At 40.4% G+C, this 18,653-nt stretch overlaps 1 protein-coding gene across 1 annotated transcript in view; it reads left to right on the forward strand.

Moving 5' to 3' along the window:
* The window catches only part of C5H1orf185 (chromosome 5 C1orf185 homolog), a 157,589-nt gene extending 139,661 nt beyond the window's left edge, over nt 1-17,928 (forward strand). Inside the window, exon 7 of the mRNA XM_062193336.1 lies at nt 17,824-17,928. Within this exon, the coding sequence (XP_062049320.1) occupies nt 17,824-17,928 (105 nt within the window). The remainder of the gene's footprint in view (nt 1-17,823) is intronic.
* Nucleotides 17,929-18,653: the final 725 nt, after the last annotated feature.

Raw genomic sequence — 18,653 nt, forward strand, 5'->3', positions numbered from 1 at the left:
TGTACAATAGATCTCTTGAGCTTATTCCTCCTGTATAACTGAATTTTTTTTATTCTTTGACTGTCTCCTTACTCCCAACCCCAGCCCCTGGTATCTAGCCATCATTCCTTTTTTTAAAAATTTTATTTATTTATCTGAAAGTCAGAGTTAAGGGGGAGGCAGGGGAGAAATCTTCCATCTGCTAGTTCACTCCCCAAAAGAGCCAGGCCAGATTGAAGCTAGGACCCAGGACTTCTTCTGAGAGCCAGGAGCTTCTTCCAGGTCTCCCACGTGGGTGCAGGGGCCCAAGCACTTGGACCATGCTCTGCTGCTTTTCCAGGTGCATTAGGAGGAATCTGGATCTGAAGTGGAGCAGCCGGGACTCAAACCAGTGCCCATATGGGATGCTGGTGTCACAGGTGGCAGCTTTACCAGCTGTGCCAAAATGCTGGCCTGGTATTTCACCATACTACACTGTGCTTCTATAAGTTCTACATTTTTGGATTCCACATATGAGTGAGATCATGTAATAATTGTCTTTCCGTGTGTGGCTCTTATTTCATTAGCATAATGTTCATCCATGTTGTTGCAAATGACAGTGTTCCCTCCCTCTTTAAGGCTATTATTCAGGATTTTTGATAGCCAGTGATAGGAGCCCCACTCAAAACACAATAAGGAAGAAAATATAAAAAGAATAAAATGATGCTGACCTCAGCCACAATACTATTTTTTTGTCTCAATTTCTGCCTCTGTATTGACCATACAGACTTCTGTGCTGCAGAAGAATGAAAATTACAACCAAAAACATAGTTTAATATAATAAAGAACTATAATTTGACTTTTTAAAAAAGTTTTTAAGATATATTTAATTTATCTGGAAGGCAAAGTTAGAGAGAGAGAGCGAGAGAGAGAGAGAGAATCTTCCATCACATGTTCACTCCCCAAATGGCCACAACAGTCAGGGCTGGACAAAGCCGAACCCAGGAACAAGAGCCAGGAGCCTCATCTGGTCTCCCATGTGGGTGCAGGTATCCAAAGACTTGCGCCATCTGCCACTGCTTTCCCAGGCACATTAGCTGGGAGCTAGATCAGAAGTGAAGCAGCCAGAATTTGAACCAGTGCCCATATGGAATACAGCATTGCAGGTGGTGGCTTAACCTGTTATGCCACAATGCTGGTCCTTTAAAAAAGATTTTATTGTGAAATATTGCACATACACAGAAAAATAAACACATACACAATTTAAAGAATTACAAATGGAGTTTTTTATCTTTACAGTTTTTCCATGTCTGTTGTAGATTCCTGGAGAATATATGTTGCTGTATGTTGTTTTTTTTTTTTTCTTTTTTTCTTTTTCTTTTTTCTTTGACAGGCAGAGTTAGACAATGAGAGAGAGAGACAGAGAAAAAGGTCTTCCTTTTTCTGTTGGTTCACCCTCCAAATGGCTGCTATGGCCAGCACGCTGCGCCGATCCGAAGCCAGGAGCCAAGTGCTTCCTCCTGGTCTCCCATGGGGTGCAGGGCTCGAGCACTTGGGCCATCCTCCACTGCACTCCCTGGCCACAGCAGAGAGCTGGACTGGAAGAGGAGCAACCAGGACAGAATCTGGTACCCCAACCGGGACTAGAACCCGGGGTGCCGACGCCACAGGTGGAGGATTAGCCAAGTGAGCCGCGGTGCCGGCCTGCTGTATGTTTTTGAACTCCATATCTAATCTTCCTTTTTTTATGCAGTATTATATTTCTGAAATTCATCCAGATTGATGCACATAGCCACAGTTCATTATTGTTACTGTTATTTGGCATTCTATTGTACAAATAGAATTTAATATGTTTGATATGTGGGTTGCTTTTAGTTGTTTCTTTAGGAAACTTGTATAAACATTATATTTACTAGGAAATTGCTGAGCCATGGAGTATGTACATGTTCAACAATATTAGATAATTTCAAATTATCTTCCAAAATAGCTGTATTAATATACATTCCCCTTAAGACATGCGTAAATGCTTCATTTTTTAAATTTTTTTCTGTTTTTTATTTCTTTTTTTTTATTTCATAAATGTGAATTTACAAAGTGCAACTTTTGTATTGTTGTGGCTTCCCCCCCCCAACCTCCCTCCCTCCCGTGGCCCTCCCCTCTCCCTCTCCCATCCCGCCCTTTATCGAGTTTCATTTTTAATTATCTTCATATACTGAAGATCAACTTAGTATATATTAAGCAAGGGTTTCAACAGGCTGCACTCACACAACCACACAAGGTATAGGGTATTGTTCGACTAGTAGTGTTTTTAAGTTTCATAGTAAAACACATTAAGGACAGAGATCCTACGTGGGGAGCATATACCCAGTGACTCCTGTTGTTGATTTAACAACTGGCACTCTTATTTATGACGTCAGCAATCACCCAAGTCTCTTGCTATGAGCTGTCTAGGCTATGGAAGTCCCTTGAATTCACTGACTCTGAACTTATTTAGTCAAGGCTGTGTGTCACAGTGGAGGTTCCTTCCTCCCTTCAGAGAAAGGCACCTCTCTCCTTGATGACCTGTTCCTTCTGCTGGGGTCTTGGTCACCAGGATCTTTCATTTAGATTGTTTTTTGCCACCGTGTCATGGCTTCCCATGCCTGTGAGACTCTCATGGACCTTTTAGCCAGATCCGAATGTCCCAAGGGTTGATTCTGAGGCAGGAGTGCTGTTTTGGGCATTTGCCATTCTATGAGTCTGCTGTCTGTCCTGCTTCCCCTGCAGGATCATTCTCTCCCTTTTAATTCTATCCTTCATTATTTGCTTACACTGGTCTTATTTGTGAAATCTCTTCGACACATACCCTATCTTTTTGATCGGTTGTGTATTTATACTTATCACTTTACCAAGTGCGCTGGCATTGGTACCTGCATAAGTGCTTCATATCTTCAATGAATATTGATATTTTTAGGCTAAACTTTTGACAATCCAATGAGCATTTAATGGTATCTCACTATTTTTTTAAAAAAATAGATTTTTTTTCAAGTCAGTTTAAGCTTGCAGCAAAACTGAGCATAAAGTAGAGGTCCTATGTATCCCTTGATGTGCACAGACTTCCCCACTGTCTACATCCTTCACTAGTGTCCATTCATTAGAGCTGATGAATTCACATTGGCACATCATAATCCCTACTTTACATCAAAGGTTACCATTTAAAAAAAAAAAAGATTTGGCCGGCGCCGTGGCTCAACAGGCTAATCCTCCGCCTTGCGGCGCCGGCACACCGGGTTCTAGTCCCGGTCAGGGCACCGATCCTGTCCCGGTTGCCCCTCTTCCAGGCCAGCTCTCTGCTGTGGCCAGGGAGTGCAGTGGAGGATAGCCCAAGTGTTTGGGCTCTGCACCCCATGGGAGACCAGGATAAGCACCTGGCTCCTGCCATCGGAACAGCGCGGTGCGCCGGCCGCAGCGCGCTACCGCGGTGGCCATTGGAGGGTGAACCAACGGCAAAAGGAAGACCTTTCTCTCTGTCTCTCTCTCTCACTGTCCACTCTGCCTGTCAAAAAAAAAGAAAAAAAAAGATTTATTTATTTATTTGAAAAAGTTATAAAGAGAGGAGAGGCAGAGAGAGAGAGAGGTCTTCCATCCACTGGTTCACTCCCCAGATAGCTGCAATGGCCAGAGATGTGCCCATCCAAAGCCGGGAGCCAGGAGCTTCTTCCAGGTCTCCCATGTGAGTACAGGGGCCCAAGGACTTGGGCCATCTTCTGCTGCTTTCCCAGGCCATAGCAGAGAGCTGGATCGGAAGTGGAGCAGCTGGTACTTGAACTGACGCCCATACTTGCACTGCAGACAGCAGCTTTACTCACTACGCCACAGGGCCGGCCCCAAAGGGCACTCTTGATATGATGTATACTGTGACAAATGTATAATGATACGTATCCACCTTTATAGTATCACCACCAGTATAGGATTGTTTTACTGTCCTAAAAATCCTTCCTACTCCTCCAATTCATACTTTCTTACACCTTAACCCATGGTAACCACTGATTGTTTTTCTGTTTCCACGATTTTCGCCTTTTTCAGAATGTCATGAAGTTGTAATCCTATAACATGCAGCCTTTTCAGATTGGTTCCTTTCACTTAGAAATGTGCATTTAAATCTCTTCGTGTCTTTTTATGGCTTGATAGCCCACTTCTTTTTAGTGCTGAATAACATCTATTGTTATTTGTTTATCCATTCACTATGGAAGAAACCCTTAGTGCTTTGAAAGTTTTGGTAATTATAAATAAAGCGGCCATATACATTTGTGTGGAGATATTTGTGTAGACTTGAGGAGTTTTCAGCTCATTAGGATAAATACCAGAGAACATGATCACTGCATCCTATGGTAAGAGTGTGCAATTTTATAAGAAACTGCCAAATTATCCCAATGTAGCTATATCAGTTTGCATTCTCACTAGCAATGCATAGAGTGCCTGTCGCTCCACATCCTATCCATCATTTTGTGGTGTCAGTGCTTGGGATTTTCACCATTTATTCTAATAAATATCTTCTTATTTTAATTTACATTTCTGTAATGACACATGATGTTGAGCATGTTGGTATCTTCTTATTTTAGTGGTATCCTATGTTAAGTTGCATTTTTCTAGTAATATATGATGTTGAGAATGTTTTCATATTATTACTTGACATTTGTGGATCTTTTCTGGTGTGATATCTGTTTATTTCTTTTGCTTTTTTTTTATTTATTTTTTATTTTTTTGACAGGCAGAGTGGACAGTGAGAGAGAGAGACAGAGAGAAAGGTCTTCCTTTACCATTGGTTCACCCTCCAATGGCCGCTGATCCGATGGCAGGAGCCAGGTGCTTCTCCCGGTCTCCCATGGGGTGCAGGGCCCAAGCACTTGGGCCATCCTCCACTGCACTCCCTGGCCACAGCAGAGAGCTGGCCTGGAAGAGGGTCAACCGGGACAGGATCGGTGCCCCGACCGGGACTAGAACCTGGTGTGCCAGCGCCGCAAGGCGGAGGATTAACCTAGTGAGCCCCGGCGCCGGCCTCTTTTGCTTATTTTTAATTGTGTTATTCATTTTCTTATCATTGAGTTTTTACTAATCCTTTGTGTATTTTGAATACATAGTCCATTGTCATATCAAATTGGCAAATCTTTTGCCAATATTTTTTCCAAGTCTGTGACTTATCATTCTCTTGATATCACATTATAGTTTCAATTTGTATTTTTCTGGTAACAAATGAAATGATTGTTTTTTCTGAAGTTCATTGGCCAGTATAGTTTCATCTTATGTAAAATGCCTTTTACCAGCCGGCGCCGTGGCTCAATAGGCTAATCCTCTGCCTGTGGCGCCAGTACACCGGGTTCTAGTCCCAGTTGGGGCGCCGAATTCTGTCCCGGTTTCCCCTCTTCCAGTCCAGCTCTCTGCTATGGCCCGGGAAGGCAGTGGAGGATGGCCCAAGTGCTTGGGCCCTGCACCCGCATGGAAGACCAGGAGAAGCACCTGGCTCCTGCCTTCGGATCAGCGTGATGTGCTGGCCGCAGCGCACTGGCTGTGGCAGCCATTGGAGGGTGAACCAACGGCAAAAAAAGGAGGACCTTTTTCTCTGTCTGTCTGTCTGTCTCTCTCTCTCTCTCTCTCTCACTGTCCACTCTGCCTGTCAAAAAATAAAAAAATAAAAAAATAAAATAAAAATGCCTGTTATCTTTTACCGTCAAGTTATCTTTTTTTTTTTTACAATGCTTTGAAGAATCCCTTTTTTTGTACTATACCTAATCCTTTTTCAGTTTTATTGATTTAATATCTTAAGCCATTTCTGCTTTTCTTTGCATTATTTTATGGTATGTTTTGAATAATAAAAATTCTTTGATTTTTTTTCACAGGCAGAGTTAGACAGTGAGAGAGAGACAGAGAGAAAGGTCTTCCTTCCGTTGATTCACCCCCCAAATGGCCACCACGCTGGCGTGCTGCAACCGACGCACTGCGCCGATCCGAAGCCAGGAGCCAGGTGTCTCCTCCTGGTCTCCCATGCAGGTGCAGGGCCGAAGCACTTGGGCCACCCTTCACTGCCTTACTGGGCCACAGCAGAAGCTGGACTGGAAGAGGAGCAACCGGGACAGAATCTGGCGCCCCAGCTGGGACTAGAACCCAGTGTGCCAGCGCCGCAGGTGTAGGATTAGCCAAGTGAGCCGCAGCACCAGCCAATTCTTTGATTTTTAATGTATCCTAATTTCCAGCCTGTTCCTTAATGATTTTTTTATTTATTTAATGAATATAAATTTCCAAAGTACAGCTTATGGATTATAATGGCTTCCCCCCCCATAACTTCCCTCCCACCCGCAACCCTCCCCTCTCCCGCTCCTTCTCCCCTTCCATTCACATCAAGATTCATTTTCAATTCTCTTTATATACAGAAGATCAGTTTAGTATATATAATGATTTCAACAGTTTGCCCTCACGTAGCAACACAAAGTGAAAAAATACTGTTGGAGTACTGGTTATAGCATTAAATAACAGTGTGCAGCACATTAATGACAGAGATCCTGCATGATTTTTTTTAAAAAAAGATTGATTAATTTTCTATGTAATTACACCAAGGTTTTTTTTTTTTCATTTTCAATTATCTTTATATACAGAGGATCGATTCAGTATATACTAAGTAAAGATTTCATCAGTTTGCACCCACACAGAAACACAAAGTGTAAAAATACTGTTTCAGTACTAGCTATATCATTACTTCACATTGGACAACCCATTAAGGACAGATCCCACATGGGACGTAAGTACACAGTGACTCTTGATGTTGATTTAACAATTTAACACTCTTGTTTATGGCATCAGTAATCTCCCTAGGCTCTATTCATGAGTTGCCGAGGCTATGGAAGCGTTTAGGGTTCGCCAACTTCGATCTTATTCCAACAGGGTCATAGTCAAAGTGGAAGTTCTCTCCTCCCTTCAGAGAAAGGTACCGCCTACCTTGATGGCCCCGTTCTTTCCACTGGGATCACACTTGCTGAGATCCTTCATTTAGGTCTTCTTCTTCTTCTTCTTTTTTTTTTCCAGAGTGTCTTGTCTTTCCATGCCTAAAATACTCTCAGAGGCTCTTCAGCCAGATCCAAATGCCTTAAGGGCTGATTCTGAGGCCAGAGTGCTATTTAGGACATCTGCCATTCTATGAGTCTGCTGTGTCTCCCCCTTCCCATGTTGGATCCTTCTCTCCCTTTTTTGGTTTTATCAGTTAGTATTAGCAGACATTAGTCTTGTTTGTGTGATCCCTTTGACTCTTAGATCTATCAGTGTGATCAATTGTGAACTGAAATTGATCACCTGGACTAGTGAGATGGCATTGGTACATGCCACCTTGATGGGATTATATTGGAATCCCCTGTCACGTTTCTAACTCCAAATGATTTATTTTTTAATCTATTCCAAAGTTAGAAATATGTTCTTCTGTATTGTTGTCTAAGAAATGTATAGTTTTGGCTACATAGGTCTTTAATTCATCCAAAATGGATTTTCATATTTAGTGTATACATGAATCCTGTTATAATTTTTTCTGTATGTTTTCCTACTGTCCACTAGTATTTACTAAAAACTCTTTTGTGATTTTGAGTGGAACTTCACCACAGTTGTAGATCAATATGAAAAAACTAATTATTTGTAATATTCAGTCTTATAATCCATGAACACATTATGTCTGCATTTATAGGTGTTATCTTTAAATATGTTTCAATAAAGCTTTATGACTACATAAAAGCCTTGCACATCTTACATTAGCTTTTTTACTGAAAATTTGATATGTTTGTGCTTTTTGATATGACTTAAGTGGATTTTTTATTTTCAAATAATATTAGATTTATAGGCAGTTACAAAGATAATACAGAATTCTCTTATATTCTTCATTCAGTTTCTCCCAGTTTTAAAATCTTAAGTGACATTTGTTAAAACCCAGAAACATTACTGGTATATTACTATTAAATAAACTCCAGATTATATTTTTATACAAATGTACAATAGTACCCTATTACCCACTGGGAATACATTCCAAGACCCCCCGAAGATGCTCAAAACCATGAATAGTACTGAACCCCATATAAACTATTTCCCCCTAAGAATACCTACTATGATAAAATTTAACTTTTAAACAAGGCTTAATGATGTTAACAATAACCTAATAATAAAATAGAATGATTATAACAATATACCATATCCTCCACCTTGCGGCACCAGCACACCAGGTTCTAGTCCCAGTTGGGGCGCCGGATTCTATCCCAGTTGCCCCTCTTCCAGGCCAGCTCTCTGCTATGGCCCGGGAAGGCAGTGGAGGATGGCCCAAGTCCTTGGGCCCTGCACCCACATGGGAGACCAGGAGAAGTACCTGGCTTCTGGCTTCGGATCAGCGAGATGCACTGGCCGCAGCGGCCATTGGAGGGTGAACCAACGGCAAAAAGAAAGACCTTTCTCTCTATCTCTCTCTCTCTCACTATCTACTCTGCCTGTCAAAAAAAAAAAAGAAAAGAAAAAAAAACAATATACCATAATAAAAGTTATATGAGTATATTTCTCAAAATATTGTGTGGCCACCCTACTTCTTCCTGTGGTGATGCGAGGTAATGCAATGCCTACTTGCTGAAGTGAGGTGAATGATATAAGCATTACATGATATAGCCTTAGACTACTATTGTAAGCAGTACTTGAACACAGGCACTGTGATACCTTGACAGTTGTTCTGTAACCATAATGGCTACTAAATGCCTAAAGGTTGGGTAGCATGGACTCATACAGTGTGGATAAATTGGACAGAGGGATGTTTTGTGTCCCCACGTGAGGTTTCATCACACTGTTCACAATGGCACACAAGTCCTGTTTTTGCTATGTCAAGACCTAATACAGGACACTACATTGCATTTGTTTCCCTGGTTTGCTCTCCTCTGTTACTGTATCTTAATCTCTCTTGTTTTACCTGATCTTTAAATTTTGAGGTATTATTGGTCATGTATTTTGTAAGATCTCCCTCAATTTGACTTTGTCCAGTGTTTTTCTCATTATTACACTGGAGTTATGACTTTGGGGGAAGAATATGACTGCAGTCATATTGATAAGATTTTTTAATTATATATGTATTTTAAATTATACATTTAAAAATAATATATGTAGGGATGGGTATTTAGCATAGTGGTTAAGATACCCATTAAGACACTCATGTCCCAAATTGCAGTGCTTGGAATTGAGTCTTGGTTTCTGCTCCCAATTCCAGCTTCTTGAGAATGCAGACCTTGGGAGGCAGCAGGTGATGTTTCAAGTAATTGGGTCCCTGCCACTCACACCAGAGACCTGGATTGTCCTCCCATCTCCTATGTTTGATCTGGAAGCAGATTTGGCTGTAGCAGGCATTTGGAGAGTGAACCAGCAGTTGGGAGCTCTGTCTGCCTGTCTCTGTCTCTTTGCCTCCCAAATTAAAACTAATTGTATGTAGATGTATAATTTTCTATAATAGAATGCAAAAAACTCAGATACCCCCCCTCAGTGAGCACTAATAATTGTATACACAACCAACACTCAAAACAAGATATTTTTAGCCTTCAGGAAGTTTCTATATATCTCCTTCTAGTCCGCTTCTCTACCAACACCAGGCATAAATTTTCTGACTTCTATCAACAAGTCTTTGAAGCACCATTGATCTTCATCTGTTCCTAAATTTCATGTAATTTGAATCATACAGTATACCGATGGTCCCTGACTTTCGATGGTTAAACTTAACAATGTTTTAAATTTTCAGTGGTTGGATAGTGAAATGCCTTCAGTGGAAATCATTCTTTAAATTTTGGTCTTTTTCTGGGCTAGCAACATGTGGTATGGCATTCTCTGGCAATGGTGGGCACGAGCTGCAGCTCCCAGTTAGCCTGCTTTCTAAACTCTTAAAGATAGATCCCTTCCTGCTGTACCCCATGGCCACCAGGTTTGTGGGTCACTGGGGGATTCTCTTCAGCCCTATCTTCTAATTTATATGCCTTGGAAATTTTCTTTCAGCCTTGTTGTTCCATACTTGAAAGAAAGCTGATGCTGCCCCACCTCTGTAAAAGTAAGGATTGTCTTGGTGAAGTTTCTCCCAGCTCTCAAGTCTCCTAGATTTGAAAATCCAAAGTTACTAGGGTAGAGAGCACTCTCCTGTTTTTTGTCTAGTCCCCCTTAGCTGACAGCCTGGTATGTTTCCTAGTCCTCATTTTTAGGGTGCTGCCTAAGGACTTAGAACAAGTAGGAGGGGCAGGTGTTATAGTGCAGCAGGTTCATGTCCCAACAACTTGCTCCCTGCTAATGTGTATCCTGGAGGACAGCAAGTGATGGCTCAAGAACTTGGATCCCTGACACCTCATATGGGAGACCGGCCATTGTGGCCATCGGGAGTGAACCAACAGAGGGAAGAGTTCTCTCTCTGTCTCTTTTCCTGGCCCTCTTTACCTCTCTCTCTTTCTCTCAAAAAAAAAAGCCACTAGGAAAGAATTGTAGGGGAATTATTATGAGGTACTGATTTTCAGTTTAGGATGATAAAAAGGGTTCCGGTGATATATGGTGGTGATGGCTGCATAGCAACGTGAATATGTTTGATGCCACTGAACTGTATCTACTTAAAACTGGCTTAAATGGTGATTTTTTTTCATGTATATTTTATTGCAATGTTAAAAATTAAAAAGGATTGGGCTGGCACTGTAGCGTAGCAGGTAAAGCCTCTACCTATAGTGCTGGCATCCCACATGGGCACTGGTTCAAGCCCCAGCTGCTCCATTTCCGATTCAGCTCTCTGTTATGGCCTGGGAAATCAGTAGAAGATGGCTCAAGTCCTTGGGCCCCTGCACCTGTGCGGGAGACTCAGAAGAAGCTCCTGGCCCCTGGCTTTGGATCAGCTCAGTCTCTGTTTTCTGTTGTATTGTATTGATTTCTGCTCTTATTTGCATTATTTTCCTGAGCTCAGCTTTTTGATATATTAACTCCACCCAATTCAAAGGGATCAGTAACCATTGCCTACCAAGAGTAACCTCTTTGGAGGCATGTGGTACAACAGGTTAAACTGCCATCTGTGATGCTGGCATCCCACAGGGGCATCACTTCAAATCCCAGCTGTTTCACTTCCAACTCAGTTCCCTGTTAATGCACCTGGGAAAGCAGCAGAAGATGGTCCTAGTGTTTGAACCCCTGTGCTTATCTCAGAGATGTGAATGGAGTTCCAGGCTCCTGGCTTCAGCCTGGTCCACCCCTGGCCATGGCAGCCATCTGAGCATTGAACCAGCAGATTGAAGATCTCTTTGTCTCTCCCTCTCTCTGTAACTCTGCCTTTCAAATAAATAATCTTAAGGAGAAAAAAAGAAAAGACAAGTAACTTCCTGCAAAGGGAGGAGCAAAGGTTGTGACATGGGAACGAAAATACCTAGATTTTCCTCTGATAAACAAGAAGAATGGCAAGAACTCTCCTTTAGTTTGCTATGTTCAATGGATGTGTGGAGTGATAGTAGGAATAAAAGATCAAATACTTATAATTTTCCCTAGGGTAGTGAAAATAATTGTAGCTAGTGTAGTAGAAAGAGAACCAGAGGGCAGTGCGTTAAGACATTGTTTGGGACACCTACATCTCATATCACAGTGCCTGGTTCAAGTCTCAGCTCTGCTTCCAATTCCAGTTTCCTGCTAATATGTACCAAGAGATGCAGCAGATGATGGCTCAAGTATCTGAGTTCCTCTAACCCACATGGGAGACCTGGATTGACTTCAGCCTGGTCCACTCTAGCTGTTGTGGGCATGAACCAGAGGATGGAAGTCTTCTGTCATTCTGTGTCTCTCTCTGTCTTGCAAATATATCTTTTTAAATAAATAAATAGGAAGAGATCCAAGAGGTATCTCAATAGCCTTGTAAAGAAAATATTTTTTTTTTTTGACAGGCAGAGTGGATAGTGAGAGAGAGACAGAGAGAAAGTTCTTCCTTTTGCCGTTGGTTCACCCTCCAATGGCTGGTGCGCTGTGGCCGGCGCACCGCGCTGATCCGAAGGCAGGAGCCAGGTGCTTCTCCTGGTCTCCCATGCGGGTGCAGGGCCCAAGCACTTGGGCCATCCTCCACTGCCTTCCCAGGCCATAGCAGAGAGCTGGCCTGGAAGAGGGGCAACCGGGATAGAATCCAGCACCCCAACCGAGACTAGAACCTGGTGTGCTGGCGCCGCAGGCGGAGGATTAGCCTGTTGAGACACGGTGCCGGCCGTAAAGAAAATAAATTTAAGAGGGAGGTTAATCCTCCGCCTGCGGCACCGGCATCCCATATGGGTGCCCGCTGCTCCTCTTCCAATCCAGCTCTCTGCTGTGGCTTGGGAAAGCAGTAGAAGATCCTTGGGCCCTGCACCCGCATGGGAGACCAGGAGAAGCACCTGGCTCCTGGCTTCAGATCAGCGAGATGTGCTGGCCGCAGCGGCCATTGGAGGGTGAACCAACGGCAAAGGAAGACCTTTCTCTCTGTCTCTCTCTCTCTCTCTCACTATCCACTCTGCCTGTCAAAAAAAAAAAAATCTTTAAAAAAAAAAAGAAAATATTTAAGTGGCAGGAGTTATGAACCATGCATGTGAAGTGTATATGTGTGTGTGAGTGTTTTTTGAACCATTTGAGAGTTTTTTTCTTTTATTCCATAATACTTTTGTGCACATCCTAAGAATTAGGAAATTCTCTTGCATTGCTAGAGTGTAGTTTTAAAATTCAGGAAATCCAATATTGATTCAATATTTTCATATAATCTACAGTCCCTATTTTTGTCTATTTTTTTCAATAATGTCCTTTATAGAATTTTTTCTCTCTAGTACACAAGCCAGTTCAAAATCATATTTGCATTTAGTTGTCATGTCTCTTCAGTCTTTTTAAGTCTCAGTTCCTCAACCTTTCTTTGTCTTTTTTAATATTGGCAGTACTTTATAAATAATAAACTGCTCGTCAGTTTGGCTTTTCACATCTGAAGGCATACAATATGTGTTTATCCTTAACTTGTGATTTCAGTTTGATCACACAATTGAGATAGGGTCTGTTTTTGCCCCACTGCACTCTTTCTTATTTCCCTTGGATTCATAAGCAGTCTGTGTGTTCACACTGAAATCTTGCAAATAACCTTCCCTTTATCAAACTTTACTTTCTACGTATAGAAATTATTCTTACCTAAACTAATCTTTCCTGAACTATAGCAAAATAATGATTTTCCAACTCCAACACTCCATTGTCACTTGACTTTCTACTGTAACAGTCTCTCCCTTTTTCCTCATACTGTGTATTATCAGTATGGATTCAAGGATCTCCATTTTATTCTGCGGGTAGTACTATTATCATTATCTTAATGCTCAAATTTTACCAAATTTATCAGTAGGAACTCCTTCAAGTTTGCTCCTTTGTCTTTTTGATATGTTCCCTCCAATGAGTCCTTCCTTCCTTGCTGATATATAGCATCATTTCTAATAGCTGAAAGAATATTCATTGTACTGATATCTATAATGCATTCAATTATTTCCTTATTGTTAGAATTTTAGATTGAAGATTTTAAAAATGTTAAACAATATCAGATGAATATCCTGGTAACTGAATATTGGCACAAAACCAAAATTATTTACTTGGTGTAGCATGTTCCTAAAAATAGATTTGTTAAATTTTCCTCCAAAATATTGCTACCTTTATTTACATGTGTATAAGAAAGCCCATTTTATCCCCCCTTGGGCCATACCTGGTCATTCCCAGCCCAGTAATAATCAGCATTAGTTGGGGAGCCCATTAGAAATGGAGAATCTCACACTGAGCCCACTCAGGCTTAATGAGTCAGAACATTCATTTTAACCAGCTCCCAGAGTTATTTGTGGGCACATTAAAGTCAGAGAAGCAATATTATAATATACTTTATACAAGAGTTTCAAAAGGAATCCAGGCAAGGTAAGTTCAAGAAGCCCATCAGCAATTATTAGTAAAAGGTAAAAATGACAAGTTTGCTTTGAGAAAAATGTTTGTGTGTTAGAACACACATATGTATCCTAAGCAAATCTTTTTGGGACTCAAGGCAATGCAGTCAAGACAGAACATTTACACATTTCCTCCAGAACACAACAGGTTATTATCTCTTCAGTTTCATCTTCTCCCACTTCATCCCAAACACCCTAGACACCAGCCCATTGTTTCTCTAGTAGTCTAAGGAAAATCTGAATTAGAATCTGCCGCAGACCGGCTCTCGCGGAGACTCAGACCGAGGGAGAACGAGGGGCGAAGGCTCTTAGGAGAATCAGGAATCGGCGGGGAGAAATGACAGACAGACACACACGTTATGAGTATGCTGCTGCGATTTATTGTAGTAAGGCTTGGGTTTATATAGTAAAGGACAATGCTACAGGCAAATGTAAAACTTTTATCACAAAGGTTGACAAAATGAGTTAAAACAATGATGTCATATGAGTGGTTTTATGAGGAACATAGTGGGGACATTGTTTTTAGACAATTTACTGAGGATGAGAATTGACCTTTGGCTTAGTTTTGTTTTATGAATTGTTTAGGGGAATTATTACCCAAAGTTTTGTTTGTTTTTTAGATACTTGGAGATAATCCCTGAGCAATCTTAACATTTTTCTGTTACTATAATGGGAACCTAATGATATGTTTTGACTTGTATTTCTAGCTTCCTCGTAAACAGCTTTAGTAAACAGAGGGGCAAAGATTGTTTGAATTTTTCCATAATTTTATGGGAAACGTTAACTTTTTTTTCTTGATTTTCTTGTTTCTGATAATTGTGAGAGCAAGCAGTAAAGTGTAAACACAGCTGGTAGATAATGCATAATGAGATCATCAACAGAGCAGAGACACAGTGTCCCCAAAGTCAGCAAGGACATGTCTTCGGCTCCCCTCATGTGAGTCGGGGGTCATTACAACCACGGACTGCACAGGAACCGCCTGAGGCTCCACTCCACAGAGCGCTAACCTCAAACCCTGCAGCCTTAGACCCCCAACGCAGCAACATCTTGCCACGCAGGTATCACAGCTGTGGGCGTGGCAAGAATCACTTACAGAGTGTGTTCCAGTGCATACTGCCAAGCCCTCCTCCCAAAACACCTGCTTCAGATGGATCTGATATTGACTCTCCTCATTTTAGTTCAAGAATCAGTTTTTTTAAAAGACTTATTTATTTGAAAGGGAGAGGGAGAGGGAGAGAGAGAGAGAGAGAAAGGAGAGAGAAGAGAGAGAGAGATCTTCTATCTGCTAGTTCACTCCCCCAAATAGTTGCAATGGCCAGGCCCGGGCCAGACCAAAGCCAGGAGCCAGTAGCTTCATCCAGGTCTCCCACATGGGTGCAAAGGCCCAGGTCATTAGCAGGAAGCCAGCTCAGCCGGACTTGAACCAGCACCCATATGGGATGCTGGTGTCACAGGCGGTAGCTTAACTCTCTACACCACCACTCTGGCACCAAGAATCAGTATTTTAACGAGCATTCTGATGCTCTAAATCTGAAAACTATTACACTACTGCACTTCCCAGACCACATCTTCCCAGACCACATCACATGTTTTCTTTGCTATAAAAGAATATTCCCATTTTTATAAAAGGCCTTCAGTAAGGATTCATTTTCTTGCTAGTTAGTAAATGTTAAGTGAGTAAGCCTAGGAATTCTAATTTTTTTTTAGCTCTATCTAGTTCTCCAAGTTAGTGGGGTCAGAGAGAAGACACTTGTTTGAATCTTTGGATTCCCAGTCCTGGAGACTGCCTTCTTGAACCAATCCAAGTTCTGTTCAGATGACACCTCAGCACTTTTCCCTTTCCAGCAGTTTATTTAGTGAAATTCATATTGCGAGGAAACATTTTCCAGCTAAAATTTATAGTGTTAAAACTTATTACTGAGCTAAATATGTAAATCAAATATATATTTTAAAATTATATAAAACTGTTAAGTTTTTAAAATAAAAATAACTTTTTTATATAGGAGGAGCAAAGAAAACAGGAAGCAGCACGTTTAAAAGGTATTTTTTCTCAACAGTTCATTAGACGAAATCTTAACTGATGACAGTTTGTGGCTGTAAAGAATCAAGAACTAACTGAAATGTCATTTAACTATGTCAAAGCCATGCAGATTTAAGTAAAACATTATTAGTAGGTGATGACCTTTTTTTTTTTAAGATAAACAAAACTGGCACTGTCATATTTTAAGTTAAAATGTGAAATTAAATTTTTTTTCTTATGTGTGCTAAGTGGTACCATATAGAAGTGCTAAAGGATCAAAAGACATGAGTTTTTAATGTAACCCTATATTGCATGTATCATAGTACCTCAAAACATTACCACCTACATAATTTTAGAAATGCCATCTATAAAATATAAGATATTCAAAATATCTTTTAAGATTAATGTACAAAATAGTATAATACATATTTTAGATATTCTTAAAAGTGATATTTTCTAAAACTTAACAATTTTAAATATCAAATGTGCAGCCTAAATAATATAATGAGAAAAACATGAGACCTAGAGTAATGAAAGTATGGACTGAAATCCATTTATTTTAATTAATTTATTTGAAAGGCAGAGTTACAGAGAGGCAGGGGCAGAGAGAGAGAGATCTTCCATCCGCTGGTTCACTCCCAAAATGGCCACTACAGCCAAGCTGGGCCGATCCAAAGCCAGGAGCTTCTTCCAGGTCTCCCATGCATATGCAGGGGCCCAAGCACTTGGGCCATCTTCTGCTGCTTTCCCAGGCCATAGCAGAGAGCAGGATCGGAAGAGCAGCAGCCGGTACTCGAACCAGCGCCCATATGGGATGTCAGCACTGCAGGCAGTGGCTTTTACGTGCTACACCACAGCATCGGCCTCAGAAATCCATTTTTATTTCATTTGTAATAGGTCATTTCTCTAAGTCTCAGTTTCTTCTTTTGTGAAGTGATGCTAACAATAACTACCTTGAAGAATCACTGAGAGTATAAATGAGACAAGGGATAATGTCAAAATGATTTGTAAACTGTAAGGCTCTAAAGGCATGTTAGTTATTTAGGCTATAAAACCCACCCAAAGGCCATTCCCACTGGATATCAAACATTTTGAATTTGCCTGTTCAAAGAGACATATTTTTTTAATTGGTGTTTTGAAAATAAAGTAGTACTTAAATATAAATGGTTAAGAAACTATCTTCTGGCTGATAAGTATTGAAAGGGAAATTTCTTAGGTCAATTAAATTTAGCAAAGTTTATTTGAGCAAAGGAAAACAAAAACTAAAATTATTCTAATTGAGCAGCTCATAAAACCAGAGCAGGTTCTGGGAACTACAATGAACATTATGATCAGACAGCATTTACAGAAAAATGAAGGTGAGAAATAGAAAACAACTTAATTGACTATAGCCAAATCAGTCAAGTTATCAATTAGTTACAGGGCTTACAGCCTAATCAGTTAACTGGCTATAGGGCCTTCTGCAACCAGCCAAAGCTCATTTACTGTGATTAAAATTTATATTGGCTTGATCATTTGTGCCTAATATAGGAGCCTAGTCCAAATCAATGGCTTCTTACAATTTTATTTAACTTAAGGAACATTCCAGAACTGAGATGTCTAGCTTAAGGAACATTCCAGAACTGAGAGGTCTAACCTAATTAGATTTTTTCCCTGTTAAAAACATATGGCTTTTATTTAGGCTAGAATTTTACTCTTGATTATCATGAAAATATTACTACTTCCCAAGTATACATTGAATTGTTTAGATGATTGTAGCAACTCAGAATTTCTTTATTCTGTTCATTGTAATCCTAGAGTCTGAATTGATTTTTTTTAAAAGTTGCCTTTTAATTAAAATTTGGCTCATGAATATTTAATATTCATAATGAATCTGATTTTTTGCAGCAATTAAAGATCACTCTAAAGATGAATTCCACCTTGCAACACAAAAGGGTCTTTGTCAGCCCCCAGAGAGTAGCTCCACAACAAATGGCAGCAGTGTTACATTAAGCTTATCAACTTTACCGTCTGATTCTTACTACAGCCAAAGTATAGACGCAGCTGATGACTGGTTTTCTGATGATTCCCTAGTGAAAAAGAGCTCTCCAAAGCCTCTTCTCAGGGAACCTCTAATGGAAAAAGTATTTTCATATCTATCTTCCTTTTCAAAGGAAGATTGTACTGAAAACGTAATGAATATTACACTACATGATGATCAAAAAGAGGAAAGCATTAAGGAAACATTTTCACAAAGAAACTCAGAGGTTGAAATACAAAACCTTCAACATAATATTGAATGACTTTTCTTTGGAAACCTTATGTACACTGACATCAGGTAAAGTTAAAACTGAATTACCATCCATTGAATCTCCTAACATGTTCATGCTAATACTGCTTTTCCTGTACTTTACCATGGAGTGGTCCCACTTACCTTGCTAGTTCTTATTTCTAGAAACAAAATTAAAGGAAGAACTAAAGGAATATCATGAACATTAAGCCTAACCCCATGTATGTCATCAAAAAACAAAAATTAATAGGAATGTACCTCAATATAGAGGAGAAATACTTGAAGAAATCTTCAACACAAATACAATATATTTTTGAATAAAACCTCCACAACATTTCCTTATGCTTTGGACATTTTCAATTTTATTTCAGTGTGGGTAAGGCTGGGTAGAATACCTCCATCAGTTTTTCTGAATTTCAAACATACAAATCGCCTCTAGATCTTAACA

The sequence above is a fragment of the Lepus europaeus genome, chromosome 5, assembly GCF_033115175.1.
Source record: "Lepus europaeus isolate LE1 chromosome 5, mLepTim1.pri, whole genome shotgun sequence".
NCBI classification, from domain to species: Eukaryota; Metazoa; Chordata; class Mammalia; order Lagomorpha; family Leporidae; genus Lepus; species Lepus europaeus.